Source organism: Ixodes scapularis, unplaced genomic scaffold, assembly GCF_016920785.2.
Source record: "Ixodes scapularis isolate PalLabHiFi unplaced genomic scaffold, ASM1692078v2 PGA_scaffold2__306_contigs__length_199485367, whole genome shotgun sequence".
Lineage (NCBI taxonomy): Eukaryota > Metazoa > Arthropoda > Arachnida > Ixodida > Ixodidae > Ixodes > Ixodes scapularis.
Window position 1 is genome coordinate 31,910,048 of NW_024609857.1, and position 18,827 is coordinate 31,928,874.

Here is an 18,827-nt window from a genome sequence, read left to right on the forward strand (position 1 = left end):
AGGGAGACTTTCTTACCCTGCAGAAAACCTTTTTGTAGGTCCAAACCAGCCTCCGACATCAACGGTGACGCTTTCCTGCTGCCGAAGCCCGGAAGGAAGGTTAAGAATATTGAAATGTCCCGGCGCACGAGGAGGCCGGATTTTCACAGTAGCCAATCAGGGTAAGACAATCCACCCTCCTTGCACTTCTCGCAAATCTCGCATGGGAGCGCAGGGGGGGGGGGGGGGGGGAGGGGGGGGGAGGGTGCGCTTATCACTACTCGGGAACCCTATACAAGGACAAATCGGGGCGTAAGAAGCAGTTGCTTTAGTTGTATTCGCTCCCTTGAAGTAACTCAAAAGTCCCACAGAGGGGGCCTTTTCTCTCGCTCCCGTCTGTGGAAACTAATGTGCGCTTTTCCCTTTACTGCTCAACAGGCGAACAGTCAGATTTATTTAGGATAAATTTAAACGATCCGACTCTTCCTGCTCACTAATGCAAATAAACCAAATTGATTTGTTACAGGACAGAAGAAAAAAGGCTAGGCGGAAGTTTTTGTATATTCTTGCAAATGATAGGGGGGGGGGGGGGGGGGCTTTCTATTAACCGGCACTCATACCTACAAACCGTTACTACGAGACATACCAGACATTATCCGGCACACTTACTGGCACCTTACTTTGCTCGCACCAATCTTTTTAAATTTTCTTCTTTCCCCAGGACAAGTAGTGACTGGAATTCTCTTCCCCCTCAGTTAACCGTTTCCTCCCAGTTCAGGACTTCATAGGACCTCAGTGCTACATTTCCTTCTGCTGCTGGTGGCTTTTTATGCTCTGTATAATACTTCTGCATTTGTACTTTCTGTTGAAGGTATTGCTTGCATATTGTCATGTACGGTGTGTGATTCACTTTCTTATTCACTCCTGCTTGAACCATCTTGGTCTGCAGTATGTTATAAATAAAGAATAATAACACCCTCCACCCTGTCCGCCCGTCGCCGGTGGGCTGGCTAGAAGTCTCGTCCACACACCTCCGTACACATTCAATTCCTTCCGGCCTGCTGAAGTTATGTATATATATATACCAGTCGACAACTCCTCCCGCAAGATTATTATTCTCCCATGACCGAAAGTACGGGTCTATATATAAAAAAAAAGCATTTTCTCACCTCCCGTTTGGTACGATTGTACCGACGACCAGCTCTGATGTCATCTGCAGTGATCACTTGACCATGGTCGTCGTGCTGCTCTGCAGAGTCTAAGTAGAAGGTCACCTGCGCGGGGAACGAATAGTGAAACAGTAGCTCTTGCGTACTCTAAAAAAAAAAAATAAATAAATAAAATAAATAAACGATCAAACAGTGGGGGCACCTGAGTTGTAGAGTCTGGCTCTGTGCCGTTCTCAAAGGCTTCGGGGCTCCAGGCACCAAGGGTAACCGGGAAGGAGACCCCTTCAATCAGATGGTCGGGATCATCGAGCACGACGCGTCCTGTCACGTTGTCCACCGAGAACAGCGCGTAGTGGTTTCCGGAAACGACGGCGTAGCGTATCTGAGCGCAGTCGCAGGGCTCGCGGCCGTCGCACGTGGTCTCGAGGTCCCGGTCGAGGGCTCGGGCCTGGTACACGGGCCGGGAAGACCCGGGCTCGCTCACGCCGACCACGTCAGAGCGGCTGGGGAAGGACGGCGGGAACAGGTCGACTGGAAGAAGCCGTCCCTCATATTGAGGGAGTAGGTTGAACATTGCACGCATCTTAGGCGTTTAAGTTACCGACTTATTGCGGCGACGGCCTCGGGGTAGATGCGCAACTGTTAAGAAAGACGCTGGGATTTGAGGCCATTAGCTGAATTAACGCAATTTACGGGAAGGTGCGTTTAAGACACCTGTATGAATCAGTGCCCGCTCCGCATGCGTATCATTGGGAGTTATGGTTGAGTTTTGGGCTAGTTTGCAAGTATGTCAAACTAAGAAAAGGGCAAGCATATAAGCAGTGCATACTATAAAGCAATCCTCCACCAAGTTGCGCTGCTAGCCCAAGAACTATAGATACGATGCCTAATTTTATAAAATACATATAGCTTCAGAACTCAGATACATTAATCGCGTACTTCAGATGATAAGATTCGTACACGAAAATTGAAACAATGGTTTGATCTACTTGCCGAACTCATCGCAAGAATCTCCTTCCCAGCAGGGCTGGCACGTGCAGCGACCCTGACCGTCGCAGGCACCGTGGATACAGGGCACAGTTCTGTGAAGTAGGAACAAGATCTGTAGGTATATACGTATACGGGTATTCCCTGGGCGTCATATTTCAATGCACTCTTCACCGTGCATGAGTGAGTGAGTGAAAAATGTATTTAATAAATAAATGTATACACCACGATCTTTTGATAAAGTATGCTCAGAATATGTGGAGGGCAAGTTCGTCTACTTCTTGCGCAGGGGGTAGCGGTGACGTCAGACCGCCGAGCCCTGATTGGCTGATCGCGACCCTCTCTCTGAGCGTCGTCTGCTCCTTTGCAACGTCGTCTGCTCGCAACGTCGTCTGCGTCTCTCTTACCTTTCCTGCGACTTTCAGAAGTGCAGGTCTTTACAAGCAAGCTCGACTTCGCCTTTCAGAGAGGGCAGACGAAATAACTCGAGCGGTACGTTGTTTTTGTGTAACAATTAGCAGACGACCATCAAGGAGAGAAGTCGAAGGACTCACTGGCGAGGTGTCCCGAGGCGCCAAGGTTTTTTTGCTAAGACCAAGAGTGAGGGTGGTTAGTGTCCGCAAGTTCCCTCCCAAATACTTTTTCCCTCCTTTCATGGGCGGCGAGACTCCTCACTCTTTAACGGCGTCGGCGGGTTGGCGCGGTTGGCGCAGTTAGCGTCGTCTGCTTTACGTCTGTTAGTCAAAGCGATGGCTGCTTTACCTTTCCTGCGTCTGTCAGAGATTCACCGCTTTTTCACCGGCGAGAACGCGGCCTTCGAAAGAGGCGAAAGGACATACCTTGAAGGATACGTCCTTTCTTTTGAGATGAAGGATTTCCCTCTAGTTGCGAATGTCCAGGCGTCGTTTAAGAATTGTAGCTACGCGGTAAAGATGACGCTGTCCGATAAAGGTGACATTTTAGAGAGTCACTGTGAGTGCCCTCGGGGGCCGCAAAGTGCAGCCACATAATGGCTACCGCACTTTACGCGCCTCTAAATGGACTGTCCAAGACGGACCTTCCACAGTAGTGGCTGCAACGCCCCAAGAGTAATATGCCGCGGCAGGTCGCTCGCTCAGGTAAGAAGTAAACACCATGTTCATCGCTGTGTTAAAACGTTTAGTTGCACAAGTTTCGTGAATGATGCCTCGCGTTTAATGAGTTGTTCAAAGATAATCAGCTAAAGACAGATGACAGCCGATGTAGTGACTGCAAATAAACAAATGCGGCTGTGCGATCGGTACTTTGAGCACATCATAGACCAAAAGTGCTCGATCGCTGCTTTTGCCACAACTTTCTCGCTCGACTAAAAGGCTGTTGTCAGTTAGCGTATTATGGTATGTGTGTGTGGCGGAAACCCAAGTGGGAAAAGTTTGAAAACCTGTGCTAATCCGTGGAAGAGAATCCGAGCAAGATCGATCGAGCTACCCGATCGGCGTCGAGCGTATCGCGGAAGTTATGCCGTAGACCCGTTGACAGCAAGAAGGAATTATTGTTACAATGGAATAAAATGCAAAGGTGCAAGCGAGCTGGACAAGAATTACGAAAATAATCCCTGGAGAAGGGGAACAAGAGGAACAAAGGACAAACAAATCTTTTTCGAAGGCCGCTTTCTCGCCGATGAAAAAGCGGTGGATCTCCGACAGTCGCAGGAAAGGTAGACAAAACAACGTACTGCTCGAGTTATTTCGTCTGCCCTCTCTGAAAGGCGAAGTCGAGCTCGCTCGTAAAGACCTGCACTTCCGAAAATCGCAGGAAAGGAAGACAGACGCAGACGACGTTGCAAAGGAGCAGACGACGCTCAGATAGGGGGTCGCGATCAGCCAATCATGGGCTCGGCGTTCTGACGTCACCGCTACCCCCCTGCGCGAGAAGCAGCTTGCCCTCCGCATAAATTCCGAAGACCGGCAATCATGATGGTAAGGAATGCACGTTGCAGAAGCATTGTGGTAGGTCGCCGTCAGCACGTACTGGGTAGCTACGCATTCAGCTACGACCGCTAGCGAACGCCGCCTCTAAGAACAGACAGTTATCTGCCTAATCTAAGCCCCCATAATAACCATCTGAACACTGCTTGGCCGCATCAAACTAAAAGACCCACGTGACCAGCCAGTCCGGATACTCCGACGCTGCCGCGATGCCTCGCGGAAACCTTGCCCTTCTGCACGGTGCGGCAACCCAGAACCTGCGCACTATAAGTTTGACGTCATCACAGTGAGCTCGAGCGAAGACACTGATTGGTCACGAGTGCTGCGTCAGTGCTCGGCTGGGCCTCGTGTCCAATCAAAGCGTCGATGGAAGCTCGGCGTCCGGCTTGGGTCCAATTCCCGAGTATGCCGCCATCCGACTGTGCAATGACGTTCCACGGAGGTAGAGTGCAGCGGCCGGAGACTTTCATAATTCTAGATGGTGTTGGAGAACCTCGCTGCTGCTCTGGGCGTACGCGTGCTCTGTCACATTGCCCCTGTGAACTAAAGCTATGGCGGCGCCAAGCTTGCGCCGCCCACCCTTTGACGATATCGGTATATTACTTGATTTCAATTTACCCTGCCGTTCTTAACTGGTGATGCGGTGTCATATATGAAGCTTTGAGAACGACCGACATTATACTATGGAAGAATGCTCAGAAAGTTGAATCATAAAAGAAAGCCGTGGCCCGCCAATTTAATTTGTATTTCCGCTTCCAGTCGACGTCTTTCGTTGCCAAATCTGCTTTAGATTTAACTTACAGTCGGAGTAGCCAGTATCGGTCAAGGGAACTATAGCCTTTACAACCCCCAGGTATTTAGAGATCGTGAATTGTAATATCTTCTAAAACTTATCATCCCCCAAAAAGTAGAAAAAAAAAGGTCATAAACCAAGAAGAAGAGTTTCTTACATATGACAATCTTCCTCGAAGCAGCCGTCCATAATTCTCGTGCACGATGTTACTTCAGAGGGTCCTAGAAGTCACGCAGAAGACGCATCGAATAAACACCAGGATATCGGGCTAGAACAGGGGTGGCCAAGCTGCGGCTCTTCGCGTGTTAAAGTGTGGTTCGCGGCCTCCTGCCCTACCCCCCCCCCCCCCCCTTTCCACACATTCCCACGCCTCCCTCCAGGTCACACGAGCACTTCCTCAAAAAGAGAAATAGAATGCGTTTTAAATCGAAATACGGGTTTCGGTTTGGTAGTCTTGTGCTACTGCTACGTTACGTACAGTTGAACTGCTTTGGACTCGGACAGATTGAAAGTAGTTCATTGCTCTCGACAAAAAGTAGCCCCCCCCCCACCATCTGCGGCTCTTGGAAGTCTTGTGGTTTTGTTTGCGGCTCTTAGGCCGGGTCAGCCTGGCCACCCCTGTGCTAGAACATACGTCGATTTTTGTTTGCATCAAACCAACAGGGGCTCACTATACTTACGAAGCGAGTCTCGCTTTGTTTGCGTTAAGGGAACCTTTTACTGAATCCCGGTTCTATATAAGTACGAAGATAATAGCTTGAGATGCTCACCCAAATCGATTTATTTCGAATAACACTGTTGACTGCATGAGGATATGCGGTTTGAGCCCGAATAAAATTCAAAAGTTCCAAACCGCCAAATCGGAAACTCGCAAATCTTATGCTTCGTCATAATCTTAGGCTTTTAAAAGCTTTGGTACATCTGACACCCAGGGAGAGCTTTGATTTTTGGAACGTCGCTCGACAATTTCCGAAATACCCTGATACAAAAGCAAAACACGTTGTATAAATACCCGTATTTGGCTTCATAAAAAAGAAATCTGTTTTCGTATTTTTATAAGCAGTCGTTGGTTCAGTGGATCAGCCGATATGAACATGATAAACCGGTGTTCAAAGAAACATGCTCTGTATCCCCACAGTATCATGTTGCGTGCGCATGGTCATTCGAGAGGCACGGGAAGCCGTCGTGGCGAAACCAATCACGAATGCGTCACCGTGAAATAAGATGCCATAGGGCAAAATATTCGTTTACTTGGTATCGTGTTCGGATGTGAAGGTAAAGGTACGAGTCATCATAAGCCTAAGCCCACGACGCATCGTTTTTGCTTCACCGTTTCTGCAAATTGTTGGGGAAGTCCATTTAAATATGATGTTTAAACTAAAGCCCACTGATAAAATTCAGGCTTTACACTCCTCATAAGTCTCGACAGTCACTGGAGTGAAGGATGCCAAAGTTCCATGGAACCGAGTTTTGTGCGTCGGTACACACATCGATTCATTAGTTCTCGGACGGTGACCAAAAGTTCATCGTGCGGTACGGAGGAAAAAATTTCTTCAGCGTCCACAGAGAACGGGTTGTTTGTTCCGGTGAGGTCCTTCCCCAATACCTCTACAAGGCAAGCGGACCTTTTCACCTTGTAAGAGTCCCCAGGAACTAGGCAACTCAGGTGCAGTTGTAGAAAGCTGCTCATCTCAGCTTTCCAGCTGGCTCTCTCGGTGAATAATCGCTGCGGTGTATTACTCTGCCGAGAGGAATTCACTGCGCGCGGTAGCGTGGTTTACTTATATTCAAGAGTCTATGACGTTCATTTCCTAGAGGTGCCTTTTTATGCTTCACTTAGGTGCAGCGCATACTCTGTGGTCTGTCTCCAACCTCGCAAACAACTGCAGTGCTGACGAAAGCACGGCCGCAAGCGCGTGACCTTTTAAAGTGCCTTTTATGCACGAAATCACGTACAAACAAGAGCATTCGGCAGATCGAGGCTAACACGAATGTAGCTCGAAAAAACGGCAGCTTGGGCGAGTTGGTCATCCATGTCTCAAACTAACAGCGCAGGTAAGGAGTTACACACAAACACACGTCACTACCAGCCACAAAAACGATCCCACTTAGTGACGCAATCACGGCAGAAAAAACACTCACACAGCGCTGATTCACAACTCCATCTACATTTGCACTTCCTTTTTTTTTTCGATACATCTGTGAACATTTTCGATATATTTGTGAAAACTGGCTTCTTTTTCTTCAACGGTCCACGAAATGATGAATGTGTGCGTCTATTCTATAGTAAAATATAAGCTAATTCTTTTCCCGATAAAGTGAGCGATGGAGTGTTAACACATTTATCGTCATACCTGGCAATCTGCATTGCTTCCACTATCTCTCTAGTCAGTTGGCTACCGCTTCTGCCCAGCACGGTACACCTATCTACATATAGATCTATATACATATCTATATATATCTATATATATATACATCTATATATCAATAAATATTATAGATGTGCCACGCATCCGAAATCACGGCAATTTAGACCTAAATGTCCTGAGTTGACTCTAGTTATATTGTTGTTGTGCTCACGGAGTCGATAGTTTAAACAACTCCCAGTCTGGCCGATACATCGTCTCCCACGGAAGAGGGGAAAGGAATATACTACCCATTCTGTGCACAAAACAAAATTAGCCTGGTTCTTTTTTTTTTTTTTCAGCTCGCTGAATGTTGTGAAGGAATGTTCACTTTCATGCATAATCTGCAAAGCTTGTTTGTGCATGACTTTGTACTAGATGCATGCTCATATTGTACAATTGAAAACGAGCGTGTTGGTTAATAGATACAAAACTTGAAAGTATAAAACAGCGAGGACGAGGACATGAAAGATGTCCTGTTCCCGTCCTCGTTCTCGCTGTATTATACTTTAAAGTTTTGTATCATATTGTAAAATCTTCATTCACTCATGTGGCGAGTAGGCGCAACTAAAGGAATCGCAGTAATGTCTGCTCCTTTTTATAATTTTACTCATCTAACGAAATTCACGCAAGCCGTAGTGGGGAGCTCCCTCGGTGAACATGAGACTATACACAGAGTTATTGGAGCACTAAAATAATCTAATAAGCGAGTTGGTTAAAAAAAATTATACACAATACACACTGCAGCGCAAAGGACAAGAACCAGTGAAAGACGTAAACAGGACAAGCGTTGAACTCATAACTGACGTTTAATGAAAAGGTTGTGAAGGAGAAGAAAGATGTTACGGGTATTTTCAAAGTAATGGGAGCTGTGTCGAAGTAACTACATAATTAGTCTCTGACGTGTTGTTAATTTTAAAACTGATACATATTATTAATCACTTATTCTCGTGAGTATAATGATTAACCTAAATTACAGGAGAAATTCAAAGTTTATGCGTAAGAGAATCTAGGTGATAACGGTAGAGGAACTCTCTGCTTGCAGAGCCAGAGTATCGCGTTCCTTTTCCTTTCGCCGCCAACTCCGTATTGGCGGAGAAGCGCCAATACGGAGAAGCGCCCATACGCAACCTGGACAGTGACCCAAGGCAATCCCCCAGGCCATCACACACCAGAATATGCAGAGTGCAAGGCTGTCCTGCAGGCCATTGAAGGGGCTGCACCCTACTTAGGAACTGACCAGCAGCTAGTTTTCTATACAGACTCCCAAGAAGGGGTTATAGAACTTAGGCAACAGAAGTACTCTGCAAGTCCCACCATAAAAGCTATCTTTGACTCCGCAATCCGACTATACCGGAACAAGGGGGCCAGGATCAGCGTAAGGTGGGTCCCCGGTCATGAGGGAATACCCGGCAACGAGCTTGCACACGAAGCCGCGCAGCAGGCGATGAGAAACCTCACGCAACCGTCCCTGCAGCCCCGGCCTTCGGACGTCAGGCCGTCACACCCGCAACCGAGCGATCGCAACAACAATCCTCATGAGGGCCAGGATACATACGACCCCGTTGAAGAACTGCGCCTAGACCAACGAACAAGGAAACGCCTCCTAGGAAGTTCCCGGTTCCCCAAAGGAACAGCCTTACTCCAAAGAACACATTTCGAAGAAAAGAAATGGTGCTGCTACGGCGCATTCGCATTGGCGGAGCGGGGACTCCTAACCTCCAATACAAATTCGAACTTTGTGCCCTCAAGAAAGAACACCCTTACGCAGCACCACCTGACTCCCGGTGCAAACTTTACAGGGAGGAGGACTCGCGCCCCAGTTTGCACAACATACTCTGGGACTGCGAAGTCCCAGAGTATGTATTCGACTGTATTCGGGCAACACGGTGAAAACGGAGCTAAATGGTGCCAAATCAGAAGAAGTGACGGTGACAAGGGGTCGCCGACAAGGCTGTCCGCTTTCACCGCTCTTGTACATCCTCTATGTGTCGGGACTGGAGAGGCGCCTGGTTCAGTCTGGAATCGGGTTCTCATTGGTGCATTTAGAGGAAGGCGAGGAGGTAAATTGGGTACTGCCGGGTCTTACATTTGCGGACGACATTGTACTGATGGCGGAGACTGCAGAAGACTTACAGAAACTTTTATACATTTTCGATGAGGAGGCGGATGCGCGAGGCCTTCGCTTTAACAACAAAAAGTCGGCAGTGATGCAGCTGGTTGGACCTCAAGAGCCTAATATAGGTAACTGCGTGCTGAATGGCGAAAAAATCCCCGAGCAAGACACTTACAAGTACCTCGGTATTACACTCACCAATAAGCAAGAGTACTTGGCCGAGCACCATCTACATCTCCGACAGACAGCTATACGAGGCACCAACGTTCTTCGCAAACGAAACTTATGGAGCTGCAACCGGTTTGTTGTTACACGAGAACCGAAAGCGGCCATAATACCGGGACAGACTTTTGCCAACGCTGTTATCTGCGTACCCGGGGATGTGTGGGAGATCTTGGAGCGCCGTCAGCGAGACGTCGGGAGGCAGGCCGTAGGATGCCATGGTATGGTGGCCAACGAGGCTGTCCAAGGAGACCTCGGGTGGTCATCCTTCGAAGCCAGAGAAGCGACGAGCAAGATCGGCTACATCGGGCGGCTGCGATTCATGGACCGAAATCGGTGGGCAAAGCGACTCTTCGTATACATCCACCTTGCAAGTATACAGACAAGATGGAGGAAGCGGCTATACCAACTGGAAAAAAAATTTGGTTTCTTCACAGTGCCCGTGAGTGCCACTACAGACACAAAGTGGGAAACGGAGGTGCGGAAGAGAGTGCGTGAGGAGGAGGCCCTTCAGTGGGCAAAGGCGGCCAAGAGCAAGTCAACGCTACGGGTGTACAACCTCAGCAAAAGTACAATATCAGCGGAGGCTCAGTTATACGATAACAGCCTGGGCAGCCGCTTGCTTTTTGAGGCACGTACAGGAGGGCTGAGAACACTAGTGTACGAACAGAAATATAATCGGATGGTGAAAACAACAACATGCCGGGCTTGTGGAGAAGCGGATGAAACCATCGAACACATCGTCCTCTCATGCACAAGCCTGCAACCAAGCCATCCGGTGCACTGGTATTACGCTCCTGAAAACGTACAGACACCTGGCCAGCCCCTTCCACAAGCCCAATTGCTGGCGGAAGCACTCGGCTTCCAATCACCTGCGACGGGGTCAGCGCTGAACGCGTTTCTAGATAGAGATGCTGCTGCTTTCCCTTGAAGTCAGGTTGAAACGCGCGCCGCAGCGTCCACGAAGCCGATTGGACGGAGGTGGAAAGTGATTGGAAGAACGAAAAGCAGACTGGAGGACTGGTGGCGAAGGACAAAAGCAAATTGAATGCGAAGGACAAGGAGAAAGTGAAAGAAATAAGTGTTTTTTTGTTTTGTTTAATATATATATTTTTTTTTGGCTAGGTACGAACGTGGTTCGGAACCGCCCGATACAAAGGGAACAGCTGCAAGATCATCATCATCATCATCATCATCACCGAGAGGTGCTTTGCGCTACCAGATCTTCGCGCTTCAAATCGGCGACCGGGCACTCTACGGCTCCGTCATCGAACTGCCAGGCTTTGTGAGTATAGAGGAGGCTATGATACAGCATTGTCGTGTTGTTTTATAATGCAAGTGATGTTTTAAGCCATGTTTTCAAAGTTTGGGAAGACGAGGACACGGAGGACGATCGCGTAGCTCACGGATCTAGAGCTCTTGCAGAAGCGACGGTCGCTTCGTGCCGTGCGACCTTGGACCCAACATGGCCGCCCTGGAAGCGCATTGTGGTACTCTGCTCCGAAAGGCGGAGCATATAGAGTTACTCTAGGTAGGATTGCGTTACGTGGAGGACTTAGCCCGTCTGTTCGGTGACGTACGCGCCACATCGACGAGGACACTCCAGAGCGAGCCTCCCTTCTTCCATCGGAACCTGCACAACAGCGGCTACATCCTTTTGCGCGTCGACAGCGCGCACCCTAAACCGGTCCTCACCTCGTCGTGGCACGTGGCGAAAAGACACTGCGAGTTAACGGCCGTTACACGGTTGTGTCCGTCGTCCGCCTTAAGCCGGCATTTGTAGACAGCGATGCGATCGCTGAACCGGCTAATTCTCCTTCCATACAGGCTACCACATGGCTCACAGCAGCTCCCGCGACCCCGAACCCATGCCCCAAGACGGTTCGCTGGGCCGACTCCGTTCCCAAGATTGAAGGTTTGTGGAGATAGCCACTGAAGGAGGAAGGAGATCGCGTGATATTAAAAAGCACGACCAGTTCCATCTCGGAATTCCCAAGGGGGATCGGTGGCCGAGTGGGCTTGCGCACACCAGCTCGGAGCACGTGGAGCGAAAGCTCGCGCTGCAGAACCCAGGGATCCTGGGTTCAATCCCCACCCCTGCCCGTTTCGATCTGGATGAGCATCGTACCGGCGCGTGCTGTCGTGTATCACTACTGCGTGATGCACGTTAAAGACCCCAGGCTAGCGGTTGTACTGCACTGGCTAAATTGCTCATCTAGAGCTGGGAGACTCGTCGCCCCTGAGAGGCAGACCAAGTTCTAGGCTGTATAAACATACCACACAACCCAATTTTTTTTTTTCGGAATTCCCAAGTGACGGCCGCCTTATGTCTGTCACCCCACATACTGAACGGGGCACCGCTCGGAGACAGCTCTCTGGGACAACGAAGCAAGCTGTTGCCGCTGAGTGCAAATTTCCCTCAGGCGCCGATCAAGGCCACGCACCGTATTCACTTCTTCCTACTTATCAAGGCCATGCACCGCATTCACTTTTTCTGAATTCCCACTCAAAGTTCTCCCCGAGCATAGTGCGCTGACACACCATCAAAAAATAGCACCAAGCGAAAGCTAAATAGGGGTTATTTCATGCAGAAGAGGCGCCGGCAAAAGCGCAAAAAGGCATGTCCGATTGGCTTTGCGTCTTTTGCCAAGCCAGAGCGGTGGCGCCATCTAGATTCGTAAATATTTTGAATCGGAAGAACTTTGATCGGTAGAGGCGTTGATCGCTTACGCAGAAGAAAAAGAAGGCAGCAGCCGCACCAGCCGTGGGGAGGCTGATGTCCATCTGCGGGTGGTCGATAGAAACATCGAGCGACGAGGTGCCCTCTCCGAACGGCTCGATGGCCAAAATTACCAAGTCACTCAGCAAACCAGGCAAGCGAAATCCTTCTAGCCGAAAAAAACGAACCCCCAAAGCGACGTTGTCTACTACGTCTTCGTCACGACCGAAGAGAACTCCGAAACGACGACGCACTGTCGGGAACGGACCCAAGGGGACAAAACAGGCCAAGAGCACCAAAAGGAACAAATCGTCCAGGGCCTCGACGCGTACCAAAGCGGGTGCCAGGGTTAAGCCGAAGCCAGGGACATCAAAGAACGTGCGGTTCACCGCCCGCCAGCGCGGCAAACGTAAAGGGAAGGCGGGCGCCTGTGGCTGTCCCCCAAAGTAAGCGACGTTTGACAGAATTAGATATCACGCAATCTCTGTTTTTAGATGTTCCTGCCCTTGTACACTGCGTTTCACCTTATGCTGCACCGCAGCGAAGGCTAGAAGCGCGAGCTCATAGCGTTGGCACCTGCCCTTAATGCACGAGAGCTTGTGCCGCAGAGATGTGCCCCAGAGCAAGGAGCTCGCTCTTGTAGCCTTTCCTGCGGTACGCCAAAAGGTGAAATAGGGTATACATATGTTATTACGTGATATTTGTTATGCTGTTTACGTCTCTGTTCACATACATGGTTTCAAGGGATGTGACATCAACGGCCATTGTCGATAATCTTGCCGATGCATTACATCCTGCAGCGTATATTTCGCACCAACGAATTTGCCGCCTCTTTTTCTTCAAAAATAAGTAGGAATGACAAATGACAAACTGCAATGATGTTGCGCGCTAACTATGCATTCGTTCAATGACGGATTGTGAGTATCATAAAAAAAATGCGTAAAAGAGTGTTCTTGGTGACAACCTATTTGCAAGTAACATGTAAAGTGATATGTGCTTAGTCACTCAACAATAGGTGGAATTTACTGAGCGCCATTTTTGAGCGCGGATTTTTGAGCGCATGCTCACAACGAGATTCCACTTACTTTCTTAGAAGATCTACACAATCTTGATGGCGTGAAGTGCTTCTCGCAGTGTTGTGGAAGCTCATCGTAAGCTCGCACTCAGCAGCAACTAACTTGACTATGGCCGCCAGTGAATACTACCTATTGCTACTGACGCGGTGAAGTCTTACAGCAATATAGATAGAACTAATTCCCTTTAGAATGTGTACAAGAATGCATTAATGACGTTCTAAAAACTCAAGCTTCTCAATCCTGGATTACGTAATTGCGCTCCAAGCTTTACGAGCGGTAAAGGACACTTTATTACTTTTTCTGCAAATGATTATATAAAACCCGAGAGGCCGAAGTTGGGGCTACCCTACAATCTTTACCTCCGTGCTCAACGACGTCCTCCGCCGAAATCGTCACCATAATGTCTGCTCTAAATAAAAGCGAGAAGGTTTTTGATTTTTTTTTTTTTTTGTTGTTAGAAAGGTTAATATGTCGGCATAAAGGGGTTGGATTATTTTCTAATGTTGAGAGTATATATTGTGGAACAAAGTAGAAACTTAAAAATAAAACTGACAGGGATTAAGCAGAAAAAAAAACAAAAAAAACGTCACTGTAAATATTGCTACAATGAAACATCAGTACGCTTAACAACGGATATGAGGTGGGCTATCCTAAGACATGACAATTCAACTATAGGACCGCGCGTAAGGCAAATTTAAACGTATCTTTTTCTCTTTTCCCGTCGAAGCTGCGGCTGCCAGAAATAACGGAGTCTCCAACGCACCGGGCACGTCTTCGGTGGCTGCCACACCGACGACGACGACTCCACAGCAGAGCAGAAGCAGCAGCATCGGTGCCCCACCAATGGCGGAGACCGCAGACCCCTGGACGGCGCACATCTTCGCAAAGTCCCGGGGGTGCGAATGGCAGTGGTGTACTCGAGTCCAGGGTCCGCGGACTCGTCGCCAGGGTGACGGCCTGTGGTTCGCCGCCGTGGCTCGCTCGGTTCCCGTTCAGCGGTCATGTGCGACGCGCCGTGCCTCGAATTCGCTGTCCACAGAAAACAAAATGCGCGTCGCTGCCTGATCGAAAAAGGTACACCTGCGTCACGACAGTTGGCCGCGGAAAAGGCCAACTGAAACACGGAGCAACTATTGGCTGCACGTCGCTCCGCGTTCTGCGCATCTTGAGTGCGGAACCTTGAACTTCGCTGAAGACTCGCGAGGTTACGGCGTAATTATCGACGATGCAGAACAGGCGTCGACGACTTTCGTGGGGCTTTTTTTTTTTTAGACAAGTCGTCGAAACCATTGCCTGTGCATGGGCAAAGAGTGTTTCTAAATCCCTGTCAAACATTGGGATGTCGGCCATGTCTGCTTTTAATTATACTAAACTAAAATTTGCCGTGCCAAAAACGTGCGCAGCTTAAAATTTTTTTACTTTTTTTTTAACTTTTTTTTTACTTGTGTACCAGATGTGAACATAGCCTCTTTATGCTTAACACGACGTGCTCCGCAATATGTTTCATGCACACACCCTGCTAGAACATAGGCTATGGGTGAAGCAACTTGATCGATCGATTCTCTTGTCAGATCGGATATCTCTTTTCTTTCTTTAGAGGGAAGTAGACGCGGGGAAATATAAACCTGAAATAAAGTCAGCTGTCAAGTGCAACTGTCCAAGAAGTGCGCTCCAGAAGTATCTCAATGTACGCTTTCTCGCAAACTCTGTGGAGGGCCAATCGTCACGTTCTACGCAACACGTCCAACAAATGGCAAAGCCCAATTAGCGGCTTGACTCGAAAACGCGAAGTGCGCTGTTCCAGCGCACTTCGACAACAGCGCACCTCGTCAGGCATGGGGTGTCTCTAGCCATGGCACCCAACACATTTTTCTTGAATGAATTGTCTCGGATGAATGATTGAAGAAACGAAAGCGTTATTTAATTCTTGTCATTCGGTGGACGGGCTACGCTAGTGTGCCTCAATGCCCTTCTGTTTAGAGTGATGCCATCGTTTGTAGTACCCGATGCCGACAGCACGCGCCCACAGGGAAAATACAAAGAAATCGCAGGAAACAAAATGTTGCCGTAACACAGTCAGCGCCACGAGCGCGTGCAGGGACACGCCCTTTCACGCGCTTCAGAACAAAAAATAAAAATAAGCGTTCGAAACAAAATGGCCAGATGTCATCACCCCAAGCAAAGCGCACATGAAGGCACCCTAGGCTACGCTGGTCGCCATAACCGACTCTCCGCTTTCTGTGCGAAAAGGGGGCCACATGGACGGTACCCCTGTACCACCCACACCAGCGCTTTTAAACCAACACGAGGATACTACAGACTTGCAGGCATTTTCCAAAGCGCGCATCACAACACGACCCCAGCGGTCAACGTTTCCTTAGGGCCTCAGAAACTTTACCGACAGCATGTCGAGTTCCAACAAAGGTCACGCGCCCACTCGCGGCTTTCCCTGGCTCGGACGACCTCCGCGTCAAGCAAGCAACCGCCCCCCCCTTTCCACTAATGGTGGTCGGAAGGAAATGAGCCCGATCGATGCCCGGCCTGTGCGTGCAGGCGCCCTTCAGGTAGGGCGACCTTGGAGACCGAGCAGTGCCACAGCCCGCTGCGCTGCCGTCACGGTCGGACTGCTGGCGCGGCCGACCACGGACACGCTCGACGGCTGCCTGCAGAGCAGCCGCTCGTCGGCGACGGACGCGCAGTTCGCGGATAGGAGAAGCGGGGGCCTCCGTGGAATTCACTCGTGATCATTGCAGGCGGGGTGTTGGTTGAGGTACGGTGAGAGGGAGTAAATGCCGATGTGTACTCTCATCCACTCTAATATAGGGTGGCAAAAATGGATCTTACTCCGAGCCGAAAAAACAGACGCATGCGCATAGAAAGCTGGAACGTTCACCGAACGTCTATTCTGTTAGTCAGTTTTACCTCGTGAATTGTCAAGACTTAGTTGTATTCCCCTAAAAGAAAATAAGATCAACAGACTTGCCGAAGGCAACAGTGGATGTGTTCGGGTATCCCGATAGGTCCAGCGAGCCGACAACAGAGAGCGTCGTCAGCGCACTGCGCCCTCCGCGAGATTTAGTTACATTCATCGCTAACTCGTTCGTCTGCGAACACGTCCGCCGTCAACTTTGGCAAGTTTGCTGGACTCATTTATTACAGGAAGAAAACACGCCCTGAAAATTTACAAAGTAAACCTGACCCCCCTCAAAGCACATTCGATTTTAAACGGTGCATGTGCAAACGCAACTTTTTTTTTTTTTTTTCCGGTCCGTTTTACAACGTAAGATTCACTGCAGCTACTCTATAGAGGTCAAGTCGCTCAACTCGTCGAGGCAGGTTAAAAGATGAGGAAGAATTGTGGGGGGAGACATTGAAGGGAACAATATGCAGCAGTCTTTATCTCTAAAGTTCTCTGATGCATGAAATGCAGATTTCATGGAGTGATCGTTTAAATTTGTTTAGAAGACATTAAACGTCACGCGACTTTGTGGCGGGGAGTTACGGTGTCGGGGCATGATTTATAAAAGGTGTCTAAAATGTGCTTTGCGAGATGCCTCCACCTATCACTAGGGTGCCTCAATGTCCTTCTGTTTAGGGTGATGCCACCCTTTGTAGTACCAGATGCCGACAGCACGCGCTCACGGGAAAAATACAAAGAAATCGACGAAAACAAAATGTCGCCATAGCACCGTCAGCGCCTCTAGCGCGTGCAGGGACACGCTCTTTCACGCGCTTCTGAACAAAAAATAAGAATAATCGTGTGTGACAAAATGGCGAGACGCCACCACCCTATACTTCGTTTCAGCTTCGGTCCAGACGCAGCCGATGCTACAAGCGCGAGCATGTGGCCCAGAACAGTGCTTGCACTGCACGAGCGCGCGTGCTTGGCAGGGATGCTGAAAGCCCGGAGCTCGCGCTAGTAGCGTTGGCTGCGTCTGGACCGAAGCTGAAACGAAGTATAAGTACAGTGTTCTAGAGGGTGTAGTGGCAAGAGCGGCGCCCGCTTACAATGAAGCGCGTGAAGACGGTCGACGTAGATACCGCGAGTGGCGCTGGAGTTCTGTGCCCTAGGAGAATTAATGGCACTTGTGCGATGAACGAAGAAGACGACGAGGGTGTCGCGGTACGCTTCTCCAAAATGTAGCACCACGTAGAACTTCTTTCGCAGCTATTAAGCCTGCAGCCCAAGTGATACGATGTGTCAGTACTGGGGGGGAGTCGATATTAATTAAATAATCTCCCTCAAAACACGCGAATATTTCAAGTAGAGGATAGCACACACTCTCTCGAGGCATTAGTCCAAAGGCAGAACTACAATTTACTATACCTCGTTTCACCCTATGTTTTACCGCAGCGAAGGCTAGAAGCGCGAGCTCATATGGCAGCTCATACGAGAGCTTGTGCCGCCGAGATGTGCCCCAGAGCAAGGAGCTGGCGCTTGTAGCCTTTCCTGCGGTACATGATAAGGTGAAACAGAGTATTGGCGACGTGCGCGACCGAAAGCGTCGCTGTGGTCGGCCTTTCACGATTGGCCCAAAAGCTGACTATGACGTCGGAAAGGGTATACCATCGACGAAAATAAGAAGAATGAAGGAACTTTAATTTCGACGGTGTTGGCAGTGTTCCTTTGAGAGCGCAATGATTTCAGGCTTCCACCATGCTATTTACAAACACCATCGAACTTGTTGTTCGCAAGGTAATGACGTCACAAGGGGGAACCATAGGAGGGCGCCACCAAAACATCTCGACGCTAATACAGAACAACATTAGCAGTTGTTTCGCACCGCGAAAAGCTCCAGTCAAACCACAGTAGAAAGCGCCGAACAGCGCTGATGATGGGGCTGACGGGGGCGCGCTCCTAGGGCACTAGGGTGCCTACATGTCTGTCTGTCTCAGGGTGAAGACATTCATTGTTGCCCTGAATGTGCCAGCGCGTGACGCTCTCGCGCACTCGGTGCGTGACTTGGGTGGTAAAATGGCGTCTACGCGTTAGCCAAAGCTACGCGCTCGAGCTGAGTGACACTGGATTGCGCGCGCTTCAAAATGCATAAGAAACGATTGGGCGGAAAAATGGCTGAGATGTCACCACTCAAGCAAAAGCGCGCGTGTGTATGAAGGCACTCTATAGGGCACAAAACAGCAGCGCCATGGTGTCGTCTACGCGCAAAATCTTCACAAAGCGGCCGCCGCTCTTGCCACTACAACCCCCTCTAGAACACTGTACCCTAAGCAAGGCGCACATGAAGGCACCCTACCTATCACTATCCAAGAACAGTTCACGGAACGTCGCTGCAGGTGTGAGGCTTTCCAGAACGATATTTTTTTTTCTAGTTATTTTGATTAATTTCTTCGACCTTCATAATTATTTCACCTGCAGCGTCTTGTTTATTCAAG

At 49.3% G+C, this 18,827-nt stretch overlaps 1 protein-coding gene across 1 annotated transcript in view; it reads right to left on the bottom strand.

The window, feature by feature from the left end:
• LOC8042104 overlaps positions 1-14,311 on the bottom strand; it is a 65,764-nt gene extending 51,453 nt beyond the window's left edge. Inside the window, exons 1-5 of the mRNA XM_029989981.4 lie at positions 14,197-14,311; positions 5,053-5,116; positions 2,142-2,230; positions 1,351-1,679; positions 1,149-1,253 (exon numbers count right to left, since the gene is read on the bottom strand). Of these exons, the coding sequence (XP_029845841.2) occupies positions 1,149-1,253; positions 1,351-1,679; positions 2,142-2,230; positions 5,053-5,116; positions 14,197-14,311 (702 nt within the window). The remainder of the gene's footprint in view (positions 1-1,148; positions 1,254-1,350; positions 1,680-2,141; positions 2,231-5,052; positions 5,117-14,196) is intronic.
• Positions 14,312-18,827: the final 4,516 nt, after the last annotated feature.